The following is a 25,569-nucleotide window of genomic DNA, read 5'->3' on the forward strand; positions in this document are numbered from 1 at the left end:
GTTGAATGTTTTTAGGTGTCTGGAAAGTAAGCCCCTTCAAAAACCTCCTGATTGTTCAGTCACGTTGCGCCGTTACCTAGCAACCCAAGACGACCTCCAGCAAGTTTGGTCATTTGTTTGGTCAGCTGGTTTCACCGATGTATGAGCTGTACAATGGCTGCTGGAAAACATTATTATAATGTCATAATTGTGATTTTTACCATTTTTATTCCATTTGATTTAATTTGCCAAATGAATCTTTGGCAAAGGATTTCTCTTTTCCCAAAGACAAAAGAGAAACCCTACAATAGTTATTTTGCAAAGAAGTTGCGCTCAGTGTTTTCTTGGGTTTTCATGTCGATTTCTTCGGTGGTTCTTGGTTCATTGCCACCACAGGCAAGGAGGGGAAAAGGTTTTTCAAAAGGTTTGGTTTGTTTGACACAGTGCAGTGTGAACGTTAACCGCGCCAACTCAAGATGCAACAAATGCTGATCTCGAATCAAACAGTCTACCGGACTATCAGGTGTGAAAACTCCCTAAGAATAAAGAATACTTGAGCTCAGTTGTCACCACGTTAAATTTCTTCATTTGCTATTTTTCTGACTTTGAAAGTGAAAATAAAAAGCACGACCTACTGCCATGATTTAGGATGGAAGAATCCACGCACCCCGCCCTTCCCCGCTCCTACTCTACGCATCTCATGCATTTTAAAATCACCTCGTCTCACCCCTCTGCTGCTGACTGCTGAGTGCGTACCTTGCTCTGTCGCAGCACCTCCCTGTCGTTCAGGATTACCTGCAGTGGCATGATCTCGTCCTCAGTCAGTCACTTTGGCTTTTTACCTGCCACTCATCTCAGGTGAGTCCCACAGTCCCAATCCATTGCTGAGTGCATCCTGCCTGTCTCCGCCCTGTCAGCAGGGGTTAAATCTGTCGCCGGCGGTGGAGCCGGATGTCGTTTCTCCAAACAAACTCTTCCCCACTCCTGGCTTGTCACACATCTGTTGACCTTTGCCTCTGAGAAACATCAACTTCCTTCTCTGTAGGAGCCAGTGGATCAACATAGCAGAGAGCAGCACGAGCCTGTCACTTCAGGTTGCACAACTTCAGTTGAGACATACATTGTGGATTACATAAACCATATACAGCGTGTGTGGGTGGACTGTAGGAGGAAAGTAGACGCAGACTGTCTGCTAAAGCTGTGGAAGTCGAGATTTCCTTTATTCCTGCTCCTTAAAGGTCCTTTTAAGTTCAGCACCGACCAGGTCTAACAGAAAAGTGTACAACATGCTTTACAGCAGAGTTTTACTCATTCCAATGAGGTTTGTTTGTTAGATTAAAAGTGCCTTTTGAAAATAACTGGTGTTAAGCATTACTTTCATTAAGCCCACATTCAACTTTTTTTGTTTTGGTTTGATTTTATTGAATCCTAAATGTCATGTGTTCATTAGCTGTAAGAGGAAAATCATCTTAATTAACAGGAATAAAAGGCTCAGTCTGAAATTAATCTACATAATGTGTTTCACTTAATGAATTGAGTTACTGAAATAATCTAATTTATTGAATGGGTTTGTGTATGTCAATTTATTGCATAGGTGAACTTACTTCAGCACTCAATCTTCTTGCATTAAAAGTCCTGAATTCAGCATTGGCTGAAATGAGATTTTATGGCACTGTTTTGTTTAAAAACATTCAGGTTTCACACAGTTTCAGCAGTAAAGTAAAAAAATTTAATCTGTATCTAATTTCTTTAATATAAAGCATTTCTCTAACAAGTTTTACCTTAATAAAAGTTATGGTTGAGGCCCCACTGGTTTTCACATCTTGAATGTTGGTGTTTTTTACATCTGTAAGCATTTAAAATCTGCAAAGCCAGTATTTTCTCCAAGTATGAGAAAATGAGGCAATCTTCTTACCATCAAACATCATGAAATCATGACAGTATGATGACCTTAGATAAAAATATAACATTTAGAAACAAATGGAGATAATTCATAAAGATGATTATTTAAACTTTGCTTTAAATAATCACGTAGAATAAAACAGTCTAGTTAGACTTTGAAATGGAGCTGATGTACGCTGCAGCTCACATCAATCTGAAATAAAACTTCATAGGTTTGTTGTTTTGTGGAATTTCAAAAAGGTCAAATTCTTTTTACAAAAAATGCTGTCAAGGTTGCAAAAACATTCAGAAAAATCTTGGGAATTTGAGTCTGGAAATGTTTCAGTTTTGCGCTGGAGTCCTTTTTCTTATAAGTTAATATTATAACTTTGGAATAAACTTTTGTATCACAGATATATCTGATAAGATGTTTACTGAATGCTTCAGTGTTTCTGATTTCGTGGAGGGTTTGCAAAATTTGCAGGGTTTTGTGTGTACATTTTAATGTCAAACAGTAGACTCACTGCACAAGAGATGAGCAGGTGTTGTTTTGATCCTCTTTAAAATATAACAGTATATCTAAGATTCATCTCCTCTGAAAGTCTAACTATTTAATTGAACATTATTTGGTGAAGTAAAAAGCTTCATGGTGCATATGTGAACTCGGCTCACAAGTCTGATCCCTGTGGACGATGGTGATTTTTGCATACTACTGCCCGTAAATGCTTCTCAAATGCTAGGAAGAAGCTTAGCAAAGCAGAAAAACTCAGCTTTTGTTTTATTTTTGGGGCTTACTGGTTTGACATCTGCGTGGTGAGAAGTTGAGTGCAGGAAACACACAGCGGGTGGGGGTCCAAAGGGAGGTTGGGGTGCCTATGAGCTGTGGGCACATCTGGGGATCTGCTGAGTTTATACAGGCATCAGAGCGGTGAAGCAGAGCCGAAATGAGGCGAACGGGATGCAGCAGAGCATCGACACCTGCTCATCACATTCACTGCTGCATTCCTCCATTGATTTCTTCCTCTCTCTCTTTCTCTCTCTTCTTCAACAGGTATCATAACATGGGGAACCTACTGAAAGTTCTGACATGCACAGATCTGGAACAGGAGCCCAATTTCTTCCTCGATTTTGAAAGTGAGTTTCTTTGCGAGTAATTGCTCCCACTGCAGATATCGATCACATGAATACGTTTCCATAACATTATCAACCCCTAACTCTGTGAGTCTTTTTTTTTTCCTCTTTTTTTTCCACACTGATTTATCTCTTACACAAGAGTTCCTCCCGGCAGCAAAAAATTCGGCTTTGGCTCTAGAGCTGCTGCACTTTTCCATCAACCTGCTATTTTCCACTGCAGTGTGTGTGCAGAATATCAATGGGAGCCCCCAACCCCCAAATCTAAAGCACTGAAGTTCGGCTGCTGCATCGCCTAAGGCCCCTGAACACAGCTTGAACCTGCGCTACACTTGGCAAATCGAGAGACTCTGTGATACCTTGGGAGAAAAATCCTTCCTTGAAAAGCTCAGTTTTTATAATAAAAGAGCTTCACAGTTTTACATTTCAGCAAACGATTTGATGCAGTTCTGTCGAGGAAAGCTGCTAGATTGTATGTTAATCCTGACTTTGTTTGCAAATAAAATTAATGAGCAGTGAAGAGATCATCTCAGGTGATTCAGACAATTGTGTGTGTTTGGATCCAATGGAAAGCGTTAGTATTCTGCTCTGTATTCAGAGCCACAGGGTGTACACGAGTCCATTTGTCTCATCTTATCTTCCTCCGTTTTCTGCCTCTCAGCCTGGAAAATGGGCGGTGTCAAAAAGAGATTATTTCTGCTTACTTTCATTTGCATAATTGGGGAAATGTATTATTAAACTTTCTATGATAGCTGACTATTTGATGTTGTTTTAAATTCTTTATAACAAGTCAGGATGTGAATATGAATCAGAAACTCAGTATTGTTTATTTGTGTTGTTTTTTGCAGATGCGCAGCCCACAGAAGCAGAGCGAGAGGTGTGGGACCAGGTGGACGTGGTGCTAAAGGACGCCAAAGGGATCTTGGATGAACTGCAAGCCTATAAAGGAGCAGGGCAGGAAATCAGAGAGGTGCTGATATTACTGTAATCCACCTGAATACACTGCAAAAACACAAAATCTTATCAAGTATATTTGGCCTAGTTTCTAGTAAAAATATCTTACAAAACTAACTTATAAGTAACTTTTCAGATTGTTTTAGGTAAATAATTATTGAATATTTATAAAAGTTACTAGTTTCATTGATGTTTTTCCCAAGTTATAATGAACTAATCTGCCAGTACTTCTTATCAGTATTTAGAGCAGCAGATGACGGTTGATGAGAGGATGGCTGGAGCTAAATTCAGGGCAATACTGGAAGAAAACTGTGAGAGGCTTTATTCAGGGATGTCCAAATTGCGGGCCATTTGTGGCCCTTGGAGTGATTCTGAAAACATTTTACAAATGGTACATATTTGTCTGACCAACACAGGAAGTTCAGAAGTTCCAGCTGAGGATAGTTTAAGATAATTAATCTTAACATTTTCTTCTCTTTTAATAATTCCAAGGGCCTTTTTATGTTTTGAATCAAGCATGAATTACAGCTCTGTTTTCTACAACCCTCAAACCATTTCTTTCTTTAAATAAAGAACTTACAGTGTTAAGTTTACTGTTGAACTTGTAAAGTTAAGAAAAATCACAGTGAAACACATTTTGCATTTGTATTTACAAATGAAATGTTTGTAACTGCTGCAAACAATTTGATACTGGGCTGGAGGTTCAACCTTTCAGCAAAAGAACAACCCTAAACATTCAAACAGAGATGCACATATTCAGTTTGTTTTGGCCCAGTCAAAGTCCCGACCTAAATCCAGTTGATAATCTTTGGTGATCTTTAGAAATTCTCCATCCGGTCTGGTTAACTTTTGCTGTTTTTCAAAGAAGAATTGGGATAAATTTCAGCTTGTATATGTGCAAAGCTGCTAGTCGAATCCAATAAAAGGCCCCTGCAGCTGTAACTACAGTGAAAGTAATACAAATGTAATTACTTATACTTGGCGTTGGATACAGTGTACACCACACTTTTCAGATGTTATTTTTCCAAATGATGTATTATATTCCTTTCACTTTGTAGTTTGCATTGCCTTGTTTTGGTTTATCACACAAAATCTCAATAAAATATCTTAAGTTTGGAGTTCTAAAATGTCAATAAAAAAGTTCAGGGTTTATGAATATATTTGTAATGTACAAAATAAGATCATTTTATTTATTTTAGTTTAAAAAACACAGGTAACTAGTAGGACAAGCAAAAACAAGTGGCTAGCTAAAAAGAAGAAAATAATAAGTTCACCACTACTTTAAAGTTTGAAAAGGAGTAGGAAGAAGTGAACCCTTTGGTTTCTAAATATTGCTTATCCTGACAGTCGGTTGCATATTTTACATTACAAAACAAATAGAATAATTGAGAGCGGTGGCCCAGCACAAGGATTTTCTTTGAAGACTGAAGTGACTTGAAAATGCAAAACCTAAACTCCTTTCCAGTGCACAAAGCAAAACTTGTCTGCTTCCCCCCAATGTTTCAATAAACTTATACAGCAGAAACATTTTTATTTAGATAATTTTGAAACTCTTATTCTCGCATAAACATTCGATTTGCATGCTTCTGATTGCTTGGTTTAAATGTTTTTAAACCTATTGCCATACAAAATTTTTAATCATTGTTTTTTTTCCTGCAGGCGATCCAGAATCCAAGCGATGATGCCTTGCAGGAACAGGCGTGGGCGGCTGTGGTTCCTTTGGTGGGAAAACTGAAGAAGTTCTTCGAGTTCTCGCAGAGATTAGGTAACTGATCACAACATGCTGCCTCTGTTTCTGGTAGGAGACCAACAATAGTATTGCTGGGTTACCCTGAAGCAAGCTCAAGTATGCTCTGGGATTTTCCCTCAAGGGAGACATATTGTGCAAAATTCAGCGTTTGCGCATTTTTGTACTTCCATTTGTGTCTCAACTGCTTTAAAAAAAAAAATCATCCAGTTATGTTTTGGCAATAAGTTAATGTTTTTTGGTGTCTGGAAAATAACCCATTTCAAAAGCCTCCTGAATGTAGCACATAACAGCAGACACTGCTCCTCACCTAGCAACCTTAACGAAGCCTCATTTGTTACCTACCCATCACCTAGCAACCAACATGTTTGATCAGCTGGTTTTACCGCTGTATGCGCTGTACAATGGCTGCTGGAAAAGACAAGTGTTTTGTTGATGACTCAGCATTCAGAAACCACTTGCTGCATTCTTGTTGGTTGTGCAGGAGGCTCCACTTCTGCTTCTCAAAGATGTACGTTTGTATTATTGTGCATTTGTTTGCAGCCGTTTTTACATGCGGGTGTAAATGTTGAGTTGGGGGAGCGTGGTCAGCACCGGCTTATTTGGATTTAAAGTGACAAGATGGCCTCAAACAGTTTATCCTGAAAGGAGCTCAAAATATCAGACCAGACAGAAATCTTAAGAATGATGTTGTGCGAAAAATGTAATGAGCCCATTTTGTTGAGCTCTATGCTAAACTGTTTAAGGAAGCATAATGGATCACCTTTAAACTCCTACTGATGTTTGTGACTTGACTGGAACTTCTTTTATCTTTGCTTTTTGTATTTTTTTTTTTGCACCATTTTCCTAAATTATTGGCTGAACACACCTACAGTATATCCATGTAACATTACCATAGCCTCTTTTGTCTGTGTGCTTTGATAAGCTTCCATGCATTTGCATTGTTTATTAGTTTGACTCTTGTGTGGGAGGGGGCTACAGCGTGTTTAATTAGCACAGAATCAAGGAGTCTAGGGGGGTTGGCTTTCTGCTCCATGGTCTTCTCTTGACCCTCCATGTGAGGAGGGGGGCGGAGCCTGTCACGCCTCGGTAGCATCAACCCCAGGACGGCGGGGTTTTCAATGGGAGCAGTGGGCGGCGGCAGCCTGACGGCGGCTGTTATGTAACAAAGTAGGTCATCTCTCAGCGTCGGCTGCTGTTCTAATTCACTGTCTTGGCTCCTGGCTTCAGGGTCCGTGTTGGCCTGGCGTCTTGACTTATCCACATGAAGATGAACGTCTACTACAGAGCCGGACTGTTCGGAAGAGTCGCTTATGTAATGGGCGGCTTTGCTTTTCAGACAAATGATGTGCCTCTTTAAACAAAAATAAATGCAGAATAATCAGAGAACTGCAGCAGAAGTCTTTTTTTTTAAGTTCTACATTATTGAAGCATCACCTGTGATACAACTGAGAGTTTATGTTGACCTTTCAAAATTAAGTTCAGAGACTAATCAAAACAAAAGTGAAGCATTTCTGTGCTTTAGTTATTCCAAAACTAAACATGTTATGTCTCAACTATTAATGAAATGCTAGGTATGGTGGTATCATCTGGATGTCTTGACATTTTAAACGTTTGCTTGTTCATATTGGCGTTATTGATTCAATCGACAATAAGCTTGTCTTTGCAATATTTTTAGACTTTTGTGAAACCGTTTTTCTGCTGTAAATATGTAATTGGCTAAAAGAATTGCATACTATTGATGGTTAACAAAAACATTTTATCCATAAGCAAAGAGAAGCATTGTTTTATTGCTGTGCAGCACATGTGTCAAACTCAAGGCCCGGGGGCCAAATCCGGTCCGCTATAACTTTTTATGTGGCCCTCTAGACTCTAAAGGGACAAATAAATAGAACCGTCAAGATAACAGTGTGCTTAAATATTATTTCATCAATCAATTCATCTATTTACAGCCATATTGTATGAATTAGTCCCTCAAGTTTCTTGTGAATTGTTGTGGAAATTCAAGCAAAATCAACAAATCTCTGCACTTTTTCATGCTAGTGCATAATTGTGAGTTTATTGCAGATTTTTTACAAAAAGGGTGAAAAACATTTGATCTAAGAGACAGTTTACTCCCACCTGCAGGTAGCAGTATTTCTTACTTCTACTAAACAGCTGCCTCAGCTTTACTTTGTCGAGTTATAATCCATAATAATGATACAGTGAGTAATAAAAAGTTATATTTACCATCATACATAAGCGCAAGTATTTTTATTCACAAAGACAATCACAAAATCCTGAAGGGACTGACAAGATATTCATTATTATTTAATTTTAAGAATTTATCTATATTTTAACAGCTTAATGGATTTTATCAATAGATTCTGGCACAACTGCCCTTGTAGGAAAATTTATGATTTTGATTTGGCCCAAAAGGAAAATGAATTCGACACTCCTGCTCTACAGTGATGGAGAGATGTCAGGCATATCATGGTCATTTCATAACTTGATGTTTCTGGTGAATGAATATGGTGCTTCTTTTCTGAAGAACAGTCATATCAGTATCTACCTTTTCGTAAAGTGTCAATCTCTGAAAATAAAGATCAGACATGCTCAAATCCTCCTCGCCTGCTCCGCTATGACCTGATGAGATCAGACATCCCTTCCCCATCTCTCTCTCTCCCCGTCTCTCCGACGTTTTGGAGCGCCGCATTTCCGATGGCACTAAAAGCAGCTCCGCTCTAACTTCTGTTTTGACTGGGACGCAGATGAGGGAGGAGGAAAGAAAACTGCACCACTCTGGCCATTTTTAATCAGCTGCTCGGCTGCAAACGCCGTCCCAAGCAGATGGTAGTCATTACCGGATGGCAGACGCGCTTAATTCACCGCCGCGGCCCTGCCAGCTCTCAGCCCGTATCCTGAAAGTCCTCTTACCCCCGTTATCTTAAGTGGACCCGTGTCTGAATCTGGGTCATGTTGACATGAGCATCGTGATTGGTGATCATAACGAACTGTAAAATATACTTGGAATAAATCAGTTTAAATTGAATTTGTTACAACGATGCCTGGGTTACGTCGCTGTTGAAGCTTTGAGACTGAACTCAAAGCCCCGTCTGCGTCTATAAATAAAATTCCCTCTGGGTTCCCTTCATGTGAAGAAGACATGTTTGTATAATATTACTCTCCTTTGGAAGTTCTCAGTTGAATCTCCCTTAATGTGTTTTTCATTTCCCGCCCGGCCCTCCTCATGCCTCCCTAATTATCTGACCATGGGTATGTAATGTCGAGGCATGGCACAGTCAAAACAATGACTGTAATCCTGCTTGAATGACATCATGCCATCCCCTCCTCCCTTCTTATTTCCATGCCAATAAGATAATTAGTCCCATGTCTCATCTGCATCTGAACGGGAGAGGCCCTGCACCCCGTCTTCCTGCCTCTGGCCTCTGGGCGATTTCACCGCTGGCCCAGAATCAGGATGCTTCAGCCGGCTGACGCTTCGCTACAATCAGACACGGGAACTTTACCGCGATCTAGTCTGACACTTCCTGACCTCAACCAAAGAAGAAGGGAGATCCTTCCTTGCTTTAACTTGTGTCCCTTTGAATCCTGAGAGTAAAATTTAGGATGATATTTGCATTTGTGAAGTTTTAGGTTGTATTTTTTGGGGGAAATTAAGCAATGTGGGGAGATGTCCTGCAGTGAGGACATCTGTTGCTGTGGGGATTAATTTTTTTGGCAGCAGCTTCAGTTTGCATCCACTTGTCCCCTTAGAGAGTGATGCTTCTCTGTGGAGTTAAGCGTGTCTGTTTTCCTCTTGGTGAATAATTTAATAATTTTCATATCACAAAGAGGTGTTATAAATAAGTTTTCTTTCATATCTCAAAACGCCGTGCATTTGAGCTCTATGTCTGCATATTTAGCAGTTCTGTAAATCAATAAAAAAATAATTATCAGATTAAACACTCTAGGGCTGTGGTTAATCATGATTAATGCATGTTTTCACAAAATGTTTCAGAAAAAATCTTAATTTTCCTAAATGGTAGCTCTCAGTTTTCCAGGTTTCTCAGATACAGGATTGTTTAAAAGAAATAAATTTGTTTCAAACGTAATTTAGAAATGCTAAAAATAAGCTGGTAGTTTGCAATAAGTAACTACATACTACCTTCATTTTATCCAAAAGTTTTTGTTTTTCTTTGAACTAAGTAACCCTCTGTGGAAGAGAGGCTTTTATGTCAAAATACGTAATGTGATTAATCTGCATTATGTAATAATAAAACGTTTTTGATTAATTGCATTAATATTGACGGCTCTAATATTTAGCTTCTGTAGTCGTTAGCTTTGCACTCGAATGGAAAAAGGTACAAAGTTCAGCTACACCACTTGTTTGAGTACCTTCTCTTGGTTGTTTTTTGTGAGAATAAACGTCTTTAAATGTGTTTTTTCTCTGACAGAAGCGGCGTTGCACAGCCTGCTGGGTGCTCTGACCAACGAGACGTACAGCGACCCGACCCAGCACCTGGAGCGGGAACAGGCGCTGGCGAAGCAGTTCGCCGAGATCCTGCACTTCACCCTGCGCTTTGACGAGCTGAAGGTTCGACTGTTTCTGTCTATGACTTTGTACACACTCAGTACAGTCTTTATAAAACAAATATTTCTGCCACATCGTTAAAAAATAACATTTTACACATGGGATCGGTTTCATGAAAGTTTACCTCCACATAAACCTGCTTAATTACACCACTGAGCATTGTTTTCAACATGCCAAACCCATAGGGGGCAGTGTAGCGCTAACACCTATGTCAGTCAAACAGATTATAACTTCCTGTTAGAAATTAAACTTGAAACTAGCAGGTTAATTTGTATGGACAGAAAGAGAAGTTGAAATACTTTTAAAAAATGTATTGGAATATAAATTTAATAAAACACAAGACGACTGGGAAACATGTCGATGAGGTTATATTGGTGCATTATTTATCACAGACTGTAATGCCCTAAATCTCTATTTTTTCATGTAAACACGCAAATACAAATGCAGAGTTTTCTCAAATTTCCTCTTTGGTTTGAGGATTTAATCCTGTATATTCTGTAGTTTTCTTATTTCTGGTGGAACTTTACTTCTAGCAAAACTTGCAGTCACTCACAGACATCTTCACGTCTTGTAACTTGAAGCGGTTGCACATACCAGTAACCACAGTACTAGTGATTTTTTTGGTTATTTCTGTAGTGATACAAATCTTAACTTTTATTCCTAATGGTCTTAAAATATCTTAATTGGCGAGTTGGTGAAACCTGCAGAAACTGATTAAACTGAGGCCAAAATGCTTAAAATGTATTAGTTTTCCCAGATATATGTGTGGACCAGGCCTAAGATGAAATTCTCACCTTTCATACCATCACTAATGTTTGCTTTATTCTGCTGAGACACAAACAAATTGACTTTTGGGAGACTGAGGGTTGGAAATTGTCCTAATCTTGGTCTTGCTTCTGATTGTGTCGTGTTTCTATAAGCGATCAAGTGAGGAATCTGGCCTCTAATCAGCCACAGAGTGCTAATGAAACGCTGTTCAAAGTCTCACACATCAAGCGTAGGTGTCGCTCAAATGCCCATTGTAACGACACGTAATCCCGAACTCGTTTGCTCTTCACTCCAAGACACAAACGGCTCCCTGACTCCCCGAGGCTACACCCCAATTAGTACCCACCACCCAGCCTGGCAAGATAAAACATGAAGATGGGGGGTGCAAGGTGGCATGCCTGGCCCATTCATCAATCTTTCACATCCGTGCGCGGGCTTCTGACCTAGTTAGAGCGTCTGAGTGGCATGCAGCCCCGCCCTGGCAGTGCAGACTGTCTCCGCTGGTGGAAGCAGTGGACAAAGACGAAGTACCAGTCCATTGTAGCAGGATTAACATGCTGCAAGTGCAGCTTTGACAGTGACGGGTTCGTACAGGAATGAGGATAATTACCCACATAATGAGCTTTCACTGGTGGTACCGTTTTGTAAGAAGCTCTCTCATTGGACAGCTTAGTTTTTGCAGGAGGTCAAAATAAGATGCTTCATATTTTAAAGTAAGTGTGAAGCTCTGAGTGTAAATAATGTCACAGATTTGTGCTGTGCTTCGACTTAATGAGACTTTTTTTTTTTTTAGCTTTACCCTCCTGTCAGAAACGGTGCAGCTGATTCTTTTAAAATGAGGGAAAAAAGCCAAATATCTCCTGACAGGAGGAGAGGGAGGACGGGGATGCAAGGGGCCGAATCGGTGTCAGACGACTTAAATTCAGTTCAGCAAATAAAGCTGTAATTGTATCCGTGTTCTTTTTATGTCATTCCTGCCCAAAGCTGCATTTCTGCTTTGCTGGCTAAAACGTTCTGTCATGACAGCGCAGCAGCGGGTTTGATCCTGAACTCGCCGGCCCACAGCAGACCCGTCTCATTGTTCCCCGTTTCTCCTCTCTTCCAGATGACAAATCCTGCCATTCAGAACGACTTCAGCTACTACAGGAGAACCCTGAGCCGAATGCGGATCAATAACGTTCCGGTGAGGATGCTTTCATTAAAGAGTTGGACGGAGGAGGAGGCGCCAACTTTTAATTTTTGTTTTTGTCAACTTTTAGTTTTACAGATCAAAATTTACAGCCATTCCTACAGAAAGTCAAGTTAAGCAAGAAAGGTGTTTTCATCACTAAACAACACAAACACAGTTGGGTACACACTGGGGAATGTGATAAAGCACTTAGCTTGTTAAAAATTAAACGTATCCCTCATAAGTTGATCTTAAGAGTGCTTTGGGATCAAAATATTCAGGACAAAAGAAAAGCACTCCAAACAAATGATATGATTTCTTTCTCTGCTGTTTGTGAAACAGTTACATCAATTTTACCCATTTAGGTCAGACAAGCCTATTTACTACAAATTTAAAGAGTTTCCATCTTTTTGTTTGTGTTTGTTGACTTTCTAACAATTTAAAAAACATTTCCAAAATTGTTTTTAATATAAATACATCAGATTCATTTAACAATATTAATGTTCACTAATAAACCTGCTATTAAAAGTCTGTCTGAAGGATCATATCTCTTTTGCTAGTTAAATATTATTTACTTCTAAATTTTCCTCAGAGAAAATATTTTTCTCTGAGGAAAATGATTAAACTCTTGTTAAAACAAAGATTACAAGAGAAACCCACACGAACTGAGATATATTCTCTTTTAATTAAAAAAATAAACAACTGACCATAAAAATACTGAAGTTAATTCGACTCTACAGACGATTAAGAGGCAACATCTCTCTGTATGGCTTTCTAAATGTACGAGGAGACTTAAAGAGGAGCTGCGAAAGCAAATGAGGTGGATTAGCAGTGCTTGCTAACAGCTGAGGATGTTGAGCTGTTAACATGAAATCACAGTCTTCAATCAGAGGCCTTTTCAGATTAGTTACGAGATTGACTGCTACTGGGGATCCTTCCTACCCAAAGCATCACCATCCAAAATGACTCTGAAGATACTTGGATCATTTAATTTGAATTGGAAAGAATCTGGTTTTTCACTACCTGAGTTGCTGTTCAGTCAATTAATTGGTTGTTTTCAGCTTATTGGAGCATGTTTGGCCTTGCTTTTGTCGAATACCTGACCCCTCTGGTTAATATCGGCCATGAAAAGTCCCATTTCTGTTTTCTCGTCTGCACTAAGTGTTACATCCAGGTGCTTGTTTATTCCATTCATGCCTGACATTACAGGAAATAATGATTTTCCTGCTCCAGAACTGTCCCATTGATTTGTTCCCTTGCAGATCTGATGGCTTCAGAGAGAATCAAATATAACCCTACAGCATAAAAAGAAGGTGTTTAAAAAGTTTTAACAGCCGATTGTTTTTTATGGACCATTAAAGCGGCCCAGTTAAAGGTTTCTGCTATTACTGATCTTCAAAAAGCCATTCGCTGTCTTGTATCTTTCATGCTGAACTCCAGCTGATCTCTCCTTGTCTGCTGCTTGTTTAAGGCGGTAGTTTAAATTTCACAGTCTGGTCTCCGTTGTGACCTGTCTGACAGAAGCATTCTTCCCCTCGGTCCTGAGTTTGCCATTTGGGGAAACGGGCCCAGACAAGCCGTCGTTGGGAGCCTGTCAGCGCTGAACGACGCCCCGGCTGCCGTCCCCCGGTTTAGTCACCGCTCAGAGAACTGAATCATTCAGACATCCGAGATGAAACGCATCTGTCCCGCTCAGGCGGTCTTTGAACACATCCGTCAGGATTCGTTAAAACCTGAATTGGTTTGAAAGTTTGGGGCGATTTATTCTCGTCCTGTCAGGGTTTCTCTTGACGGCAGGAAATGTTCCCTTGTTGTTTTGCTTTAAATATGCGGACGAATTTAGCTCAGGCTCTTCAAGAGACGCCTTGTTCTCCGTTATCTGCCAGGTGTTTTATGCAGCTGGAAAACTATGGGGTGAAACGGTTCATATCAGTGTTTTCCTGTCATAATTTCATGTGAGAAAATATCTCTTTATATGCACAAACACACACTCCACTGAAGCTGCTCGAACCACCAGATATTAATGGTTTCTACTTCTATCTTCCAATATGCAGTGAAAGCAGGAAGAGATGGCTTTTAGATTACTCGTTCAGTAGCACCTTTTGTTTTATTACTTTGACATTTTTCATTCAAATTTGCTCTGATAACAGTTCTTTTATATCACCGGGGTCAGCTAAAGGTCCTCATCAGAATTTTATATGAAGGTCAGACATCTTGAACAATAGATTAAAGGTTTGCAGGTTAAATAAGCACAGTCAGTCTGACTTTATTTTGTTCCATTTCCAGGCAGAGGGCGAGAACGAAGTCAACAACGAACTGGCCAATCGGATATCTCTGTTCTACGCTGACGCCACACCCATGCTGAAGGCGTTAAGTGACGGCACAACGAAGTTTGTGTCAGAGGTGAGTGGCCAGTAAACTTTGACGATTTAACAGGTATTTTATTTGATAAACCAAAACAAAGTAGAGCATAATTGTGAAATGGAAGATAAATGATACAATTATAAGGAGTATGGATGCTTTTACTGTACTGTGGGATACAAGTAAGACTTATGAGAAATGAGAAAATGTATCAATTGTTTATAAAATGGATTATTTTTGTTTTGGCCAGTTTAAGATTGAAGCATTTTTATAGCTTAGTGGTCGTACCAATAAATTGCTTCGATCCGTTAACTTCTGCTCAGTCTGGAGTCGCAGGTAGTACCCTAAACAGAGAAGCTTAGAGTGTTTTCATACCTGATAGTCCAGTATAGAGCAAAATTGCAACATTTGTTACATTTTCAGCTGCTGCGGTACTCTCACTCTGCACTGAGTCAAACTAACCAAATTAAATGAAGAGCCTGTTCCTTTCCTGGCCTGTGGTGGCGCTGCACCAAGACCCACTGAAGGAAATGAAACTAAAACATCTGAAGAAGACACTGAGTACAACTTCCTTTTTCACAAAATGTAAAAACTTTTTGTCTTTGGTAAAAAAAAAAAACATGAGCCACTTCTCCCACTAGTGCTAGACTCATCCGTGTGTCTAGATTGTATTTACCCAGAATGCCTTACACTATAGTCCACTTCATGCTGTTGGAGCGGTCTCTGGTCTGCTTGCATCCACATATGTATTCAAACCGCACCAGAGTTCACTTCCACCTTAAATGAGACCTAAATTTTTAGGTGGACCAGAGTTTGGTTACGGACTCACACCTCCCCAAACAACCAAACTTTCTAGACAAAGGAACTGGATATAAAGCGTGCTAGTCAGGACTGGTGTAAATAAACTCCAGTTCGTTTGGGGAGGTGTGAATGCGCAGTCAAACTCTGATGCAGACCAAAAAAGCGAACTCTGGTCCACCTAAAATCCTCGGTCTCGGTTGTAGTGAACTCTAGTGCAGTTTGAATGCATAAGTGAATTCTAAGGGAACCAGAGACTGAAGTGCACTATAACGCAGGGCATTCTGGGTAAATACAAACAAAACAAAGGCGAGAGTCTAATGCTAGCAGGAGAAATGGCTTGTGGTTTTTTACCAAACAAAAATCCTATGTCTAAAATCTGATGCCTCTCCATTTTTAACATTTCGTAAAGAAGGAAGTTGCAGCGCCTCCACAGGCGAGGAGGGGAACATGTTTTTCAAATAGTTTCATTTGACAGTCCCTCCAATGTGTCCTGCGTCTCCTCCTGGTGGAAATTAGAAACATTTATGGTTGAAAATTAAACATCAGTTTTAAAAGTCAGAAATTTCTCTCCAACTTCTGATAAACCTGTTTAAGTTTCTTTGTTTACATTTGAGACATGAAGCTAAACACCTCCCAGATGAAGTCCTAAATATTTAAAAGTTGTTGCTTTTTTTCTTTCCACAGAACAAGAACCTGCCCATCGAGAACACGACAGACTGCTTGAGCACGATGGCGAGTGTGTGTAAAGTCATGTTGGAAACGCCGTGAGTGATTCCCTCCACCTGCTTCCTGTCTGCTCCGGGTTTTTTTTTTCTTTATCAGGCCTGTGATCCCCGTTGTGCGTCTCTTTCAGAGAGTACCGCAGCCGTTTCAACAGCGAGGACACGGTGTCCTTCTGTCTCAGGGTGATGGTCGGAGTCATCATCTTGTACGACTACGTCCATCCTGTTGGAGCCTTTGCCAAGTCATCTAAAATCGATGTAAGCTGAGAAAAGATCAGATTGTGACGCTGTTTACAGGATTCTTACTCAGAGGCTCGGAAAGTCCAGAGATGATTTTAGTTTTTCCAGGAAAGAATTAAAGATTATAGAGAGAAGTTCTATCCTATCAACTAACAGTGGTTTCTCTTTTTCCTCTATTCCTTCTTTCCTTGCTTTCATCCTTGGATCTTCCCTTCTATAATGTTTTGGTCATTTCCTTCCCTTTTCCTCATCTTTCCCTTCTTTCCTCATTCATTTCTTGTCTTTTTATCTCTCTATCCACTTTTTCCTTTTGCCTTTAATCCCCTTGTTCTTTCATTCTTCATTCCTTTTTATTTTTTGCATCCTTCCTCCCTTTTTTCTTTTCCTACCTTCCTGTATCCTTCCTTTCCTTCTTGTATCCATAATTCCTTCCTTTGTTCCTTCTTTCCTTCATCCTTCCATTTTTCTGTTTTTTAATTTTCACCTTTTTTCATTTTGTCTTCTCTTTCTTCCCTTCTTGTTTGCTTCCTTCATTCCTTCTATCCTTCCTTTCTTCCTTTTTTTCTCCCTTGCTTTCTTGCTTCCTGCCTTTGTTCCTTTCCTTGTTTTTGTGTCCTTCCCTCCTTTATTCCTTTTTTCCCCTCCTTTCCCTTCTTGTATCTCTTTTGTTCGTTCCTTCCTTCCTTTCTTCTTTCTTTTCTTCCTTCTTTCCTTCATTAACTTTAGCACTTCCATCTCTAAAACCTTTGTTAGGTAGAATTTTGTTTCTGAACATTTCCTGCAGATTAAATCTCATTTTAATCTCGTTCTAATCCAGACGTTTATTTGTTCCCTCCAGATGAAAGGCTGCATCAAAGTCCTCAAAGATCAGCCTCCAAATAGTGTAGAAGGCCTTCTCAATGCTCTCAGGTGAGCTTCAGCGAGTCACATCTCAGTTTGAACATCCTGGATTGTTTTCATCTCCTTGACTCACTGTGAGCTTCATTATTCCAGCTCAGATTAAATCTGACACCTCGTCCCTCTCGGTCCAAATAAAGGCCGCCCGGGTTGCCGCCTCTCAGACAGACAGGGTCATAATCTGAGCCAACCCCACATCTGCAATGGGCCAGAGGCGGGACACCACTTCCTGTCCTCCAGTCGTTTTCATGCACAAGCAGATTTAACGTCTGCGATTGCAGCTCTGATCTGACAAGATGACAAAATACAGAGAAGCGATACCATCATCAGGATTTATGCTCGCAGTCACTTTACTGAACCTTAAAACTCATCCTCTCTGTGTAATTTGTTTCAAAATATAAATGTACATGATGACAGCTTTCATTTAAATATATTATTTTCGACTATTTAAAAGACACCTGCACATAAATGTGTTTTTTAAAAAAGCTTTTTCCAGATTAAAAGGTTCACTGCTTTAACGCTGTGAGCATATTTATTTAAATGAGAGTTAAAATGAAAAGCTAACTTTAGTAAATCATGCTGTGAATAAGCAAAAAAGTTCTGACTTTTATGTTATCTACAAATTCTCAAAAATAGTCAAAGGAATGCGACTCACTTGATTTTTAGATTCATTAAAGGGGTTCTATTATGCAAAATTCACGTTTTGCATGTTTTTGTACTTTCATTTGGATCACAATTGGTTCTAAAAACAGTCCAATTACTTTGGAAAAATAAAAATAAAACATTTTAGCTATAAGTTAATGTTTTCTTGCGTCTAGAAAATGAGCCCTTCCCAATAGTTGAGTCACACTTCGCCGTTACCTAGAAACCCAAGCAGAACTCCAGCCTGTTACCTAGCAACCCAAGCAGAACTCCAACCCATTTGGTCAACTGGTTTTACAGCTTTACAATGGCTGCTGGAAAAGACAAGAGTTTTGTTGTTGGCTTACCATCCAGAAACTACTTGCTGCATTCTTGTTGGTTGTGCAGGAGGCTCTACTAATGCCTTTCAAAGATGTACGGTTGTATAATTGTGCATCTGTTTTCAGTCAGTGTAAATGTTGAGTTGTTTTTAGATGTGTCATAGTAAGTGGAGCTTCATAAATATGTATGTTTCATCTTTTAGACATTTGACAAAAAATGTAAAACCATACATATTTTCTTTCCACTTCACATTTATGCACATTTATTTTAGTCTCAGAAAATCGCAGGAAACTGCATGGAAATTTTTGGTTACAAAGTAGAAATTGTTTAATGTGAATGTTTAATTGACATTAATTATGTTACACCACACTGTTTGTGGTAAGTGTTGTCAAGTCATTTGCATTATTTGTGATTCTTGATTGAATTCAAACCTGTAAGTAATTTCAACATCACGCTCTGCAGACTGAATCAGATAAAATCTAGATAACTCAATGTCTTGTACAATTTAATACATTAATATTTCAGTTTTTATCCATTTTTGTTAAACAACCAAAAAAAACCTCTTAATGATTTAAGTCAGGGGTGTCCAATGTGTGGTCCTGGAGCCATTTGTGGCCCTTGGAATTGTTTTGCAATTCCAAGGGCCAAGAATGATGCAAGAATGATGCAAATTTCCTCCACCAACAATTTCAAAATTTTTACCAATAACTTAAAATATTCTTGAAATAGAACGTTGTAAGTACAAACCAAGATATTTTTTTCTTAATTAAGGAAATTTAGAAAAGTTTGTGCCTCTGTTTTTTTTGCATCAACATGATTTATGGATCCTATGTCGTCAACAATCAGACCCCTTTCTTGATTTCATAATTATTGCATGCTTAGTTTATTTTAGTTAAAACAATAAAAATCACAATGAACTCCCTTTTGCGTTTTTAAATGTAAAATTATCAGATTTTGTGGCCCTGAAATGCTTCAGACTTGCTAAATTTTGGCTTACATGACGATTTAAGTATTAATTGGAAATTACATCTTCTGTTTCTGTTCCCCTCTGGACCCCAGGTACACCACAAAGCATCTGAATGACGAATCAACCAACAAGACTATCAAGAGCATGCTGCAGTAGGAACTGGGCTGCAACCACTGCTGGGGAGAAGCACCACTCACTGTCCTGAGGGATTTAGATGCACAGAATGTTTTTGTTTTGTTTTTTGTCATTTATTTTTTTTGTTGTTGTTGTTCTTGGAAAATGAGCTCAGCTCCGCCCATTTTTATGATGCAAAATGCTACTGCCATTACGACGTCTCTTTCTGTGCCAAACAGATGACGCTGAGATGCGATGTTTTCGACACAAGGCCACGCAAACATGGCGGCTCGTGAACGCATTGCAGACCCTCTGGTGTTTTTAAACATTTCTTGTTTTTCCCTGTATAAGGGATGGGAGTGCTTTGACTTGAAAATTTCAGAGAGATATATAGAGAAGTATATATTATTTTGTTTGATTGGTTATTTAATTACAACTTCTGCATGATGAAAATGTCTTTTCTTCTATTTAAAAAAATCTAATAGTTCAATTTTGCTCTGTTGTGCTTTATCAGTTATGTTATTGAAATGGTACTTATCAACATGAGATTTAAGAGTACTGTTTTTATATTTTTATAAGTTTTAATTTGTGCATATGTCTTTTTGTTCATTGTTCTGTTGTATTTTTCAGTTGAAAACTTTAAACTGTGAGGGGTGCAGAATCAAAATGAAATCCGGGATCTGTACTATAAATGTACAATATGATGTGGCTGGAGACATTAAAGGTAGAACTCTTGTTTTCTACAAAAAAAGAAGTCCCATCAGTTTTTATTGCCAAATATGTGAGAAAATGTTTTATTACACGCATTTCTTTTAGCTGGTTTTTAGTCTTCATGTGAAAAGTGTCAAAGATTCTCACGTTTGACCACAAAATGTCTGCGAGAAAAACATTCAGATCTGTTCCCCTGAGCATGAGCGGTTGTTTTTCTCAGAAATGAGCTCGACTTTTACTGAAAGGGTCTTTTGCAAATAATCTGCACTGGTTAGCTTAGCATAAAGGTTTTATAATGAGGAACATCTCAGTATAATGCAGCAAAAAATTTATTTTTTCTGTTTTTGCCCTTTTTGACGCTCAAACAAACTTTAATATCAGACGAAAGTGATCTGAGTAAATCCAAACTGTTTTAAAAAGCTGAAGAAAGCCATCAAGCTTACCAGATCCTAATTGTTAAATCATAAATTAACTTGGAATAGGTCCACTTTTGACAGCTTTACTGTAGAATCAAAAAACTTTCTAAAGAGAACCTGTCTGGCAACATGAAGTAGGCTAAAATGTCTTCATTCTGGAAAACATATGTAGCAGCATAAATGGTTCGCTGCCACTTTAAGACCAATTTCAGCTGCTGCATATAAGCAGGTTCTTACCTGCCACAAGACTACTTGCGTCATGACGTCAACTTATTCTACTTCCTTTGTTTGCTGAACTGTGCTGGGTAAGCGTGGCTGTTTCTTTGTTTGTCAGCTTTTATCGTAGCAATTAATGCAAGCTGGTCTGATCTGTTTAGCCTCCCTTGCTGCTCCTCCAACACCTGGACCAATTTGGACCAGCTACCGTAAGTTATAGTTTTTATCAGCAGTTGTATTAATAATCTACTCTATTTTTTTAGCTTCCTGCCGAGTCCCTGACGACTATTATATTTGGATGTACACTCGCTGATGTTTTGCCTATAACGAAATGTTTTAAAAGATTTGTATGAACTTTCCCCCGCTGCCGGGAGCATTGATGGCACTGCGAACGGGATAAAAAGCAATATTGTAGTGCTATTATATCACTGTTTTACTCATATTGTTTCATTTTTTGTCTTTCTTTTAGGGACTGAGGCTTCTGTGGTGGCGGTGGTGATCCCTGGTGGCGGTGTCTTGTCTCGTGTGTTTTGTTGGAGCACCCTTTTTTGTGTGTGTGTGTTTGTTTGCCGTGTCTTTGTAGTGTCCAGGGTGATCCCTTTTCCTTCACTGGATGTTGCCCCTTTCCTCACTACTTCCCCCCACTGGTAAGCCTCAGTTTCCTTTGAAATTTAAACATTTTATTATAATCAACTTCATTAAAAAGGCATTCACTGTTTTAACCATTCAATTTCAGGTTATTGTTCATTTAAACAACATATTGAAGTTTAATAAATTTTTTGTACTGTCTGAATCTTGTCTCATTTCCAGTAGAACGTACCTGTGTCCTTATTACCATTCTATTTTCCTGGAGTTATTCCAGGCGGCGTTGTCGGTTTCCCCTATCGTAAACTTTAACATCTTACATTTGGGTTTCATAATAAAGAAAATCCACCCCAGGTTGCCACACATACAAAAACTTCAACCTTGTAGTTGGTTTTGCAGGACTTTGGAGATTAAAATGTTTTAAAATCTAATATAAAACTAAATGTTGCACAAAAAAGAAGACCTTTACTTTACCTTTTGAATAATTTGGCATGTTGGACAACAGAGATCTTTCTCAGTAAAGTTTGTCCAGATTGTGGTAACTTCTGACCCTGTAGGGAGAATTTATTAGCAAATTTCCCATCCAAAAGCATTCAAAGACTGAAGAATTGGGTAAAAAATGAAAAGTTTCTTTGAAATGGAGACATAATATTCCGACACTGGGTTGTAATAAAAAGTGACTCACCATGCCCTGATCTGAAGGTCAAGAAGGATGAGAAACATTGACATGTATCAGTCTGTAAAGAGTCATAAAGCCTTTGTCTGTAGTTTTGGGATTTCAGGGGAACAACAGTGACAGCCATGATCCAGGAATGGAGAAAAGTGGATCAGTAACTCATTCATGAGGTCACAGAAGAACAAAGAGTAACAATTAAAGCCCTGCAGGCCAAATTTGCCTCAGTTTAGCTTAGAGTTCAGGTTTAACAGAGATTTGGCAAAAATGGTTTTTAGTGGAAAGTTTCAAGGCCCTTAAGGATCTTTATGATCCCCAAAACTTTAGAAAATGCTCTGTGGACTGACAAGACAAAAGTGGAACCGTATGGAAGATGTACGTTATGCTACATCTGGTGTTAAACTAACAGAATTTCTGAAAAAAAAAAATTATTCTTCCAAATCATAAATTTGGAATAATTTTTTGTTTTTAGTAAATCACAAATTATTCTTCCAAATTTATGATTTGGAAGAGAATTTTTTTGTTTAATTCGATAGAAATCATCACTTGAAAGCAACTGTTTGCAGTTTGATCTGGGACATTTTAGTGGGACATAAAGAGAAAAAAATCTGAATTTCTTTTCTTGTCATTGTTCATGAAATAAAGCATAACGAAATTTAAAAAAAATAGCAACTCTCAAAGGCAAGTTAAATAATTGAATAAAATGATAAATATATCCCAATAAATATAAAAAAATGTAGTTGAAGCAACTGGAATTTTAAGAAAAATAAATAAAAGTTGATCAGGTTTTAGATTAATTCAGGGCAACAACAGCTCTTATATAGAAACTGTTTTTTTAGTCTGTCCCTGAATGGGAAAAGTCTTAAATGGAAAACCTTTTTGCCGACATGCGCAGATTTCTGCACCTTTTTGTTGCTTTGCAGAGTTCGTAGTAGTTTTTGGTGTTTATAATGTGATCCTCCAATCTTCAGGCTTCAGGAGGTTTTATACAAAAAATAAGAGAAGAGCATTTTCAGCTGTTAATATATTTTAAAACCACAAAAATCAACGATTCTTTTGCACGTTCCAGATGCATTCTGGTAAATTTAAACTTCCTAATGGTAAAAATCAATTGGTGCGCTATCCGAAAGCGGATTTCTCGCTGAAAAACTGGGAGCAACTTCGGCTGCCAGCTGCTACTTCTATGACGGACTTCGCGTTTCAATATGGCCGCTCCTCGCATCAACAGTAGTAAGATGACGGGAAACGTATTTATTTTACAAGACACACATGTAGTAGTGCGCCTTAAATCAATGCTGCATGAAGCGGCTGCAACGCTAAGCTAAACAAATTAAAAGTGGAATTTAAAATTAAAGCTTAAAATGATGTTTGTAAGAAGTACTGAAAACAATGTTTATAGGTGTCGCCATGTTGAAAATACGATTTCGCAGGTAACTTTAACGCAGCACAAGTATAACATTTTCATGAAAGTATTAAGAAAAAGCTTTTATGACGATTATGCACATTTGTTCTACTAAATTCAAATATTTAGGTTATGTATCCGTACATTACAGCAGTTTTAATATCAAATTAGCAAAATGAAGCATGAAATAAAGGAGGTTTTAGGTGTTTTTATAAATGCCTCTTTTTTGAAGAACTTTAAAGCGTTAACAGTTACAATCTCTCACAAAATTAATTGGAATATGAAAATAAAGCATCAATTTTCACCATTACACACTCATTCAATGTCATTTTTAATTTATTCCTTCCTCTTGTTGGTTTTTAGCTCTAATATAACTAATGGCTCTTTAGAGAACATAATTACACGATGTTAGTGACAAGTACTCATCTCTCTGCTAGAAAATAAAGCCATTTGGTTTCCATCATCCCTCCCTCTTTAATTGCAGACTTCCTCCCGTTTATTTGATGAAGAAATGTCCTTTTTTCTGTGTTCTTGCAGTCTGTGTTTCCACTGCAGCATCATCAACTTCTCTGGGTCAAAGAGAGGCGGCAGAGTGAGGATGGGTGTGTCCTCTGCAGCATCGCTGCACTATCAGACACGGGGGAGCGTGGAAATGAGAGGAAGTGATGTGGATTAATCGTGGGTGGGGCTCAACGTCTTTATCACGGATTGTCATAAACAAAAAGAAAAAAAAAGAGGAAGAATAAAAAGCAAGGCTTATGTTTTCCAAATGGAAGAGGGAAGCTCAGATTTGCTGTTTGGCATGCAGCTCTCACTATTCTGTCTCGCAGGGACTCGGCGACCTTGTTCTGCACCGCCTGATGTCCCTGCATGACCTCTGCTGCAGAAGCTCGCCCTGCATCAGCGGAGGCGACAGCACCGCTCTGCAGATGGATGAACCTCTAACTGAAGGAGGAGAAAAAGGAGGAGATGTTCTTCATCTTTCCTCTCAGGTGTTTAGATTCATCACAGCAAGAAATAACTAAATTTCCTAATTAAGCTTTAATTGGTGTCAGTTGTTCTGTGAGCTACTAATCATTCCAGAAAGAAAGTACACCCTGCATTCAACATCTTTTAGAGCCACGCTTAGCATTAATATCGAGAGGAATGAGCTTTCTTTGTGATTTCATCTATCAATTCGGTTGTTGATTTTAGCTCACTCTTCTTTCTGTGTTTCAGTGTTTTCTGGTCTGCAGATGTTTGTTTGTGTTCTCTTAATGCCCCACTGCATCATTTCAGGCATTTTGAGGTTTGCGACATCTTGATTCTTCTCATTTCAGCGTTTCTGTTGCGCATTTGTTGCATTTGCTACCAACTAAAACTCATCTGTTGGACAGATTACCAATCGTCTGACTGAAGGCGTGATTGAATTTACAAAACATTCCCAAATCATCATCCCTCTGTCTCCGTACTTGAAAGTGGGAATGAGGTGTTTGTGGATTATACCCCAAAATCCTTACTTTGGTTTTATCTATGCCCAAGGCTTTGTGGTTATGCTTTTTCGGAATAAAGACTGACTTTCTGGGCAACCTTTTCAAAGTAATTAGAATTTCTTCTAATTTTGCTGTTGTGAAATTACATGTTTAACATGTCAACATGTTTTGTTATATAGGGTTTATACGATCTAAAACACTAGAAATGTCCAGGAGGGAAATCCAGCAACGCTCTTCATCTGTTGTGGGGAATTTCAAGAAATTACCAGGTTTTTCTGTAACGTTGGGTTGTTTCTCCGCCATTAGCACAGCTGCAGTACATAGTAATCTTGACCTTGAACATACAGAAGCATGATTGACTGCGCTAAGACCCTCCTCCTGACTCTGATTGGTTGTTTCTGACAGGGAACGGTGTGATTCTGCAAATGGTAGATTTATTTATTTTTTGTTCCATTTTTTGTCTCATATTATACTTTTAGGACATACTGACAGTTTTAATAAATATGTAAAGTTATGTACTGGAGAAGAAATGATGTAATAAATGAGTTTAATCTGTTTTCTGCTATTGTTGCAGGTTATTGGTGAATAATGATTTAGTTCCTTATCTGCAAAGATTATAACTACATATCTCTTTGTTTTATAAAGAAAAAGAAAATGTGTCAACTTATTTAAACAAAGCTAAAAACTGAAAAGCGCTTTCAGGAAGTAATTATTTCTTTGAGCGGCGTTCAGAGGCAGGTTTGCAGGCTCCTTGAAGGACGTCCTTCTCTTCGTCTTTTCTTTGGACGTTGCTGCCTTTTGTTCTTCTTCCTTTAAAGTTGATCTCAG

At 38.7% G+C, this 25,569-nt stretch overlaps 1 protein-coding gene across 1 annotated transcript in view; it reads left to right on the plus strand.

The window, feature by feature from the left end:
• The window catches only part of LOC102224651 (protein FAM49B), a 44,727-nt gene extending 24,710 nt beyond the window's left edge, over nucleotides 1–20,017 (plus strand). The window contains exons 3-12 of the mRNA XM_005798543.3: nucleotides 2,912–2,994; nucleotides 3,840–3,961; nucleotides 5,605–5,710; nucleotides 10,129–10,268; nucleotides 12,139–12,216; nucleotides 14,488–14,604; nucleotides 16,048–16,127; nucleotides 16,217–16,343; nucleotides 17,164–17,234; nucleotides 19,245–20,017. Coding sequence (XP_005798600.1) covers nucleotides 2,922–2,994; nucleotides 3,840–3,961; nucleotides 5,605–5,710; nucleotides 10,129–10,268; nucleotides 12,139–12,216; nucleotides 14,488–14,604; nucleotides 16,048–16,127; nucleotides 16,217–16,343; nucleotides 17,164–17,234; nucleotides 19,245–19,308 — 978 coding nt within the window. The 5' untranslated portion in view covers nucleotides 2,912–2,921 and the 3' untranslated portion in view covers nucleotides 19,309–20,017. The remainder of the gene's footprint in view (nucleotides 1–2,911; nucleotides 2,995–3,839; nucleotides 3,962–5,604; nucleotides 5,711–10,128; nucleotides 10,269–12,138; nucleotides 12,217–14,487; nucleotides 14,605–16,047; nucleotides 16,128–16,216; nucleotides 16,344–17,163; nucleotides 17,235–19,244) is intronic.
• Nucleotides 20,018–25,569: the final 5,552 nt, after the last annotated feature.

Source organism: Xiphophorus maculatus, chromosome 21 (assembly GCF_002775205.1).
Source record: "Xiphophorus maculatus strain JP 163 A chromosome 21, X_maculatus-5.0-male, whole genome shotgun sequence".
NCBI lineage: Eukaryota > Metazoa > Chordata > Actinopteri > Cyprinodontiformes > Poeciliidae > Xiphophorus > Xiphophorus maculatus.